This window comes from Nelumbo lutea, chromosome 7 (assembly GCF_056320005.1).
Source record: "Nelumbo lutea isolate HS-2025 chromosome 7, American lotus-T2T, whole genome shotgun sequence".
NCBI lineage: Eukaryota > Viridiplantae > Streptophyta > Magnoliopsida > Proteales > Nelumbonaceae > Nelumbo > Nelumbo lutea.
Genome location: NC_142690.1, coordinates 59,395,072 through 59,402,973, shown reverse-complemented (window position 1 = coordinate 59,402,973; position 7,902 = coordinate 59,395,072). Strand labels below are relative to the sequence as shown.

The 7,902-nt window shown below is 41.4% G+C and overlaps 1 protein-coding gene across 1 annotated transcript; it reads right to left on the bottom strand.

Moving 5' to 3' along the window:
- Positions 1–4,758: 4,758 nt before the first annotated feature.
- On the bottom strand, positions 4,759–6,653 carry LOC148846590 (anthocyanidin 3-O-glucosyltransferase 2-like). The gene has a single exon (XM_088953214.1). It carries the CDS (start codon positions 6,255–6,257, stop codon positions 4,833–4,835), a length of 1,425 nt encoding a protein of 474 aa, XP_088809340.1. The 5' UTR covers positions 6,258–6,653; the 3' UTR covers positions 4,759–4,832.
- Between the last annotated feature and the right edge of the window lie 1,249 nt (positions 6,654–7,902).

The window sequence follows — 7,902 nt, the reverse complement described above, 5'->3', positions numbered from 1 at the left end:
TTCCTCACACCAACCTCACAGCTCCACCCAACTTTGTATTGTTATTCATGGGAGATGTTCCCAATACATGGTAGGATGGGGCTTGGGGGTGTGACTTGTGAGGTTGGAGCAAATGCCGGTTCATTCTTTATTGATAAGTGTTGAGATCTGAATTGTCTGTGTCATGTGGACACCACCTCCACCGAAAACCTATCAATTTACAATATGATAAGATTTTGTTTTCTACTGTATTTCTTATTTTCGTGTTAATTGGAATGGGAGCATGTCCCACCAATTGATTTACAAGAGGACTTTTTTTTTTTACTAGTGAAGTTTCTTGTTCTATTAACAATTCAAAGATTGTACATCAGAATAGTCTAGAACATGGTATCTTTCTGTTTCTCCATATATACAAGCTTTATATGCTAAGAGTTGAGCTAATTTGTTTTCTGTACGAGGGATATATACAAATTCTATTGACCGGAAGTATTGTGTCTTGCTTGAATGGTATTCCAGATCCATCCATGAGCGATCAAAAGAATAGATCTTGAGTTTCTTGACCAATCCTTCAGTATCCAGGCAGACCAGTAAATGATTGCAATTGTGACAGATTGTTGATTCCAATCCTTGAATTAGAGCTCTAATTTCTGCATCATTGCTCCCGTTTGCTTTGCATGTTATTCCTTGTGCTTCCAGGATTGCTTTTGATTTTAAACTCTTGAGTACATATACAATCCTTACATGACCTGATTTTTCATCAAATGAGTCATCTGTGTACAATGTAAATGAAGGAGTGATAGGATTGGACCTTGTGTCGGGGCGCTCATTCTCTTCTTTTGTCATTTCTGAATATTCTTTAAGGATGTTGCAAGCAGATTCAGTGATACTCAAGGGGTGAATTCTTTTTCCTTTTGAAAGATCCATTGATTCCTTGCTTCCCATAACTTGTATAGTATCATCATCTGGATTTTGAAGAGCATGTAGATTTTCTCCATTTTGGAGAGATGACCAAATAACAAGTAGAACCATTCTGAAAGGTACTGATGAAATGGTTTATCACTAGTGTGTTCTGGGTTTACTCCTATTTGAGTGTGGCACCAGATTGCTCTAGTCATAGGGCATTGAAAAAACAAATGATGAAATGATTCAATTTCTTGTGAACATATAGCACATAGCATGTGTTGCTTTTGAAGCCAGGCCTTGCATTTTTCTTTTGTTTTGATACTTCCATGTATTGCTTTTCACATGAAAACTTGGAATCTATATGGAATTTTTGGCTTCCATAATAGCTTCAAATCAAACAATTGATTTGAAGACGAGGGGGAGGCTTATGAAAAGGATATGTAAGCTGATTTGACTGTATATCTACCTGAGTTGTTCCTTTTCCAAACAAGGGTATCTACTTCTAGTTGTGTGTTTACCCTTATTTCAGTTATGTGGTTAATCGACTCTATTGTAAAGTGTTGTTGGAGAGCTTATAGGTTCAATGATCCATTTGAAAATATAAAATTGGAAACTCTTAAGTGTGTTTGATTTTGCAAACCATTATTTGACAATTGGGGGATCCCTCCAAGTAGTGTTGGTATCCACGGATCATGCAATGCATCAATACATGATCCATCCATGATCAACCATATCACTTCTGCTTTGAGTTCTTTCATGATTTTAACTACATGATGGGCCTTTGGTGCAATCTGAAATGGGCTATGATTTTTTATATATCTTGCTTTGATAGGAGTGTATTGGGGTTAGTGAAAATTCTCCATAGTTGCTTCCCAAACATGGTCTTGTGTGTAATCTGTCAAGTTTTAAGAAATCCTACCTGATTTGGTGAGATCAACTCATGCAAAATAAGTTGGATTCTATTGACCATCCATTTTGAGGTTATCTTATATGCAACATTGCAAAGATTGATAGGGCGGTAATGGGCTGGGCATTCTAGAGCTTTAATTTTGGGAATGAAGACAAGGTTTGTGATATTCAATTCTTTTGGTAAATGCCCAAAATTGTAGAACCTACGAATCATTTGGTAGACATCTTCCCCTATTATGTTCCAATATTGTTGATAGAAGAAAGCTGAGAACCCGTCTGCCCTAGGGGCTTTATATGGATTCATTTGTTTCACTATCAAAGTGATTTCATCCCTTGATGGTGGATATGAGAGGATTTCTCAATGTTCAGTTGTCAATGAGGGGGGGGAGAGAGTGTTTAAAAATGTAAAGTTAGAGTGCTCTTCTACATTTCCATAAGCTTCCACAAAAGATTGAAATGAATTCCATATCTCCTGTTTGTCCACTATCCAATCTCCTCTACTGTCTTTAATCCAATAAATTTCATTTCTTCTTCTTTTGTGTTTCACCATTTGATGAAAAAATTTTATATTTCAATCTCCTAGTAAAATCCAAAGTTCACAGAACTTCAATCTCCATAATTGCTCTTCTCTTTGTTGCCATTCATCATATTGTATTTGTAGTGAATTGGGTTGTGATATGTTCTTGTTGTCAATGTGTTGTGACTGCAAGTAACTGATTTGGGCCTTTGGTTCATGTTTCCATGAGGGAGTAGTAAGAACCCGTGGGTCCTTTCCTCAATAGCAACAAGTGGGTTCCCTTCTCCACCACCTTCCCTTTTTCCAGCATTGTAATCAAATTACAATTTTCTAGGGTGCTCAATCGGTGGGCCGCTACGACGCTCGCCCACCCACCATCACTCGCTCCAATGCATCTTGCACCACCTTCTTCGATAGGTTGTTCAACATGTTGGTCACCTCGTCCAAAAGAAACCCTTACTCTCCCTATCCAGCACGAGCTTGCTAATTCAATTTCCACCGAAGAAAAATACGAGGCGTGCACAAGAGCCGATGAAAACAAGGAGGAGAGTTGCCATTGCAACTCCCCTGTTCTTGTGGAAGAAGACGTGAATAGTGGCCCAATAGTGGGAAATGAGAAGAATGGAAAAGGGGAAGAAGATCAAGAGAGATATCTGATCAGCGAAGGGATCAATGGACGAAAACTGTTCTCTACCACCACTGTGTTGAATGAAGAAGATGAATCGCGTCTTCAGCGATTGGGTGGAGAGATAGAATGATTAGGAGAGAGAGAGAGGGAGGGAGAGAGAATTAGTGAGGAGAGAGTGAAAAGGAGATTGGAGAGGAGATAGGTGTGCCACTATTCCACCGCCTTTGTCGAAAGGAGGGAGATGATGAATAGTTGGTTTCTTCCGAATTCGATTTTGGCTCAATGAAAAAAGAGGGGGAATGGTGGAGATGGAGAAAACAGATGAATTGTGAGAGATAATGGAAGAAAAATGAGAAAGGGGAGAGGTTTTTGTATTATCACTGCCATGTTCTCGTCCAAGGAGGAAGGAGATGAAAAGTGCATTAGGTTTAATCGAAAATCATAAGTGAATAGTCAATTTCATTGGTGTTTAAACTACCCTCCTTCTGATTTAGCGAATTGACTAAGTGTAATTGATTAATGCTATTCCTATTGTTTCTGATAATTGATTAATACTTTCTTAATTTTCTTTTAATAAAAAGATAAAAAGACTATTTTACCCTTTACGTCTGTTTCTGCATCATCCATGAGCGGAATTGTTATGCCAGAGCTTTCTGTATTCAACCACTGTAAAGCCAGTGGTCACGCAAAACCCCTATTTCTCATGGTTGCAAAACCCTTATTTCTCCCTCTCTCTCCTTTTTCCCCATTGGCCTCCCCTCTTTTTCTCTCTCATTCTTTTTCACCATCGTTGTTGGGTTCACGGACAGAGTAACAGAACATGAGAGCTTCAGCAACCGTCGAATGTTGCAGCGGTCACCGGCTATCAGAGAGCTTCAGCAAGACAAACAGGGGAGATCTGCCACTTCGTCCGGCCAAAACACTCAAGAAAAAAAAAAGGAGAAGGGGAGATCCGCCACTATTCTCCGCCGGTGGTTGTCGATGTTGTCGGTGACAGTCGTCCATGTTTTTAGTTAATCTCTACTTCAATCTACAACCGTGCGAAGGATATCATCACTGAAGTCGACGATAAGAGCATCAATCAGTTTCCAAAACCACCTCCATTCATTCTATTCCCTTGACATCCAAATGTGGCTACAATTCAACAGCATTACCTGTTCGTGGCGACATTCAAATGTAGCCACTGGTACTGAAGACGAGCGCCGACGAATGGTGCCAGATTTGGCAAGGATCTGTGGAGGGCTCGAAGGTGAGGGTGAGCTCCTTGATGCTTTCAATGATGCTATTGTTTCTTGTTCATCACCTTCTATCTCGGATCAACTGTTCATCTGTGGAGGACCCAAAGATCGACGAGTCAACTATTCATCGTCTTCCATCTCGGATCAACTGTTTAGTTCTTTCTCTCCACAACACCTAATGAGTTTTTTCAATAAAATTTCTTTTTCGTGAAAAAGAAAACATTACCTGGAGATGGAGATTAACAAGCTAACCAATCTCTATTCGTCTGTTGGTTTTCAGCAAAACTCACACTCAGACCACTGTCTCTACTGTCTATCAACGGAGAGGTGTTACGGATGGCATTTTAAGAATAGATGTTGCATTTTTAGGAATGGAGGTGGGATTTTGATAAATATATGGATATGATATCAAAAAGTTAAAAAATGTTAACGGTAAGGGTAAAGCTACTCAATTGTCAAAAATAATATGGATAGCGTTAGTCAATTTTAAAAAAGTAAGGATACACTTTGTAAATTAAAGGTTTAAGAAATTTACCTTTATCTTATTCTAAAAAAATTAAATATTTTTTCCGTTCACTATATTATTTTGAAACATAACTGATTTTATTTATTAAATAACCAAACTTGATCATTTATTTTGTAAAATGTCAGTTAAAAGTCATAAGATCCTTTCAATTACATCATGAATCAATCGTCCTAACGAGACGAACGAAGATCCCCCCTGTGCCACTGCTTTTCTGCTTCTTTCCTGTATCTCCTTGACTTTCCTTCTTACCTCGTTGTCACCGTCCATCATAATCCTAACTCCTCTCTCTACGTCCTCCGCTTTGACGAAATCATCACCGTTCCTTCTACTGACACAACCCATCTCTACCGCCAACCCCAGCTCCATGACCAGCCGAAACGCATTGAGCTTCTGCTCCGCGTATAGTGGCCACACCAGAATCGGTACGCCGAACCACAAGCTCTCCAAGATCGAGTTCCATCCGCAGTGAGAAAGGAATCCACCGGTGGCCGGATGAGCCAGGACTTCCACTTGTGGGCTCCATCCACACACCAAACCTCTCCCTTCCGTCCGATTCAAGAATCCGTCCGGCAGAACCTCCTCCAGATTCGTGTAGGTGTAATCACTCGGAGGAGCAAATCTGGATTTTGATGGCTCAGGCTGACGCAGGGACCAGAGGAATCGGTAACCGCTTCGCTCGAGCCCGAGAGCTATCTCCTTCGTCTGAGATACACTGAAACTACCTCTACTACCGAAGCATAAGAAGATAACCGATGACGGAGGCTGCTGATCGAGCCACCTCATGATCTTGTCGAATTGGGCCCGGTTCGACGGTGAGTGAAACTTTCCGTTGAGGTCCAGCAATGGTCCAACGGGATACACCGGCGGGATCTGACTGTCGACCTTGAATGAGTGGATGGCGTGAGGCTCGATCTCGACGAACGTATTTACGATAATACCCTTCGTTCTTCTGAAATTCCGAGCGTGAGTGAGCATCCATACGTACCCATTTTCTTTGTTGTTCAGCAAAACCTTAGGCAAGACGAGCGGAGGAACCGAATTGACGAAACTCGGGATTACCAACTCACCCGAGTAGTCTTTCAAATCTTCGGTTATGTCTGTAACGAGGTTGGGGAGGTGGAGCATGACACCCAGCATGGCTGCACCAGAAGTGAAATAGAGGTAAGCAGGGATGCCGAGCTCGTCTGCGAGGTCGACAATGGTGGTGGAGAAGAGATCGACGACCAACCCGGCGAGTCGAACGGAGTCGGTGGAGATGCGCTGAGTGATAGCATCTTTGACATATGTTCTGTGCCTGTCCATGAACTGAGAAATAAAAGACTCTCCCGACAGATTCTCCATTCCAGAAAGGTCCACATGGGGGAGGCTGATCAATCGGACCTGGGTGAGGGTGGAGCCGAGTGATTCTGTGTAGGGTGAGGTTGCGGTTGCCGGAAGCGTGAGGACAGTGGCGGACAGCCGATCATCCCTCTCGACAAGGCGCTGTGCAAGCTCCACCGTCGATACCAGGTGCCCGATTCCCCGCGATGGGAAGAAAATCATCTCTGCTTTCTTCATCTTTCTCTCTCTAGCCAGAGGGCTGAGGGGGAGTGACCGAACCGACCCACCAGGCGGTGGGCACTAGATAGACAGAGTCATTGTCATCTACGGAATCAGTGGGTCCACAGAAATTATAAGGTGGGACGTACGGTTTAGACGTATTTGATTTGAACTTTGATTACGTTTTCAGAACTTGTCCCGATCGGAAGCGTCACTCGGACGAATTTTAAAAAGTTAATCTATTTTTACATTTTTCTTAAAAGGGCGATAAGGGCAATTTTAGGGCTCTACAACCAATAAAAATAATATTTAAAAAATAAAAATAGGTTAATTTTTTAAAATAATATTAATTAAAGGCAAAAATATTATTCATCTTCTTCATCCTGCAATTTATCCATCAGCGTTGCCGTTTGCCAGCACCAATTGCCGCCTTTGCCTCTGCCCACCTTTGACAAAAGCAGAGGCAGAGGTGGCGGCATTGGATAGAGGAATAACCAGTGCCATTACCACGTCTGCCTCCACCCACTTTCAACAATGTTGCCAAAAGTGGAGGTGGTGGCATTGGACAGATGAATGATCATCAGTGTCATTGCCGTCGTCTCTGCTTCTGCCCATCTCCAACAACATTGTCGGAGGCAGAGGCGGAGATGGGCGAATATAGGTGGAAGCGTTGCCAAAGGCGATGGCGGATGATGACATTAATTAATGGATTGAAAGAAGAAGAAGATGAATAATATTTTTGCTCTAAATTAATACTATTTTTAAAAAATTAACTTATTTTTAGTTTTTTCTATAAAATATTACTTTTATTGATTTCAAACCCAAAAGTTACCCTAATTCTCCACCACCTTCCTCCGACTCCACTTAAAATTTTGACACGATACGTCATATTCTACTTGACTCAGCCCGATCGATCCAGTACGAAATTTTACACGAATTAAGCCTGGCTTCAAAACTCTGGAATCTTTTATTTTCGAATGGGCCTAGTAACCGTTAGGTAACCCGAACCTGGTCCGAACTTACTACATCAGCTTCCATTGCTCTTTATTCTTGGATGACACGTGTATGATGGAGGCGCTACAATCTAAGAGGAGCGAAATATAACTCATTCTTATTACGGAATTGATTGAGAGAGAGAAAGATGGACCTTGTAAAAAGGCTGGATCCAATTAACCCGAGAGGGTGAAGGGCCCATATTAGCGTTAAGCCTGTAGCGGCTGTCGGAGGCAGGCGGCCCACTGAGTGATCTATGGCTTTGGTTCTTGTTAATAAATCTGGAAGAAGTTCAAGGAGAAGATTGTGGAGCCCAAAAGAAAGTTAAAAAATAAACTTACGGAGCTGATAAATTGGCTTTCGGGTATGGTAGCTTCTTAGAAGTGGGCGGTTCAGTCAATTGGTCAATAGACTCAATACAGCTCAATCAACGCGAAAGTTCTTCCAAATGGGCCCTAAACAATATAGTTCCAAAAAAGGACAAGAGAAAGAGAAACTGATGGTGCCCATGAGAGATGCTGTTTTTTGCTTTTGTTTTTTTTTTTTTCATAGGACTATATGGTTTTATTTTTATGATTTTAAAACTGGACCGGAAATAAAATCATTTTAGCCACTAGTTCCTAAGTGAAATGGTCTGATCGTTTGGTTCAAACCCAGGTCGGATGGTTTT

Excerpts from the sequence above, each read along its gene's own strand:
- LOC148846590 (XM_088953214.1), bottom strand. The coding sequence starts at position 6,257 with ATGAAGAAAGCAGAGATGATTTTCTTCCCATCGCGGGGAATCGGGCAC.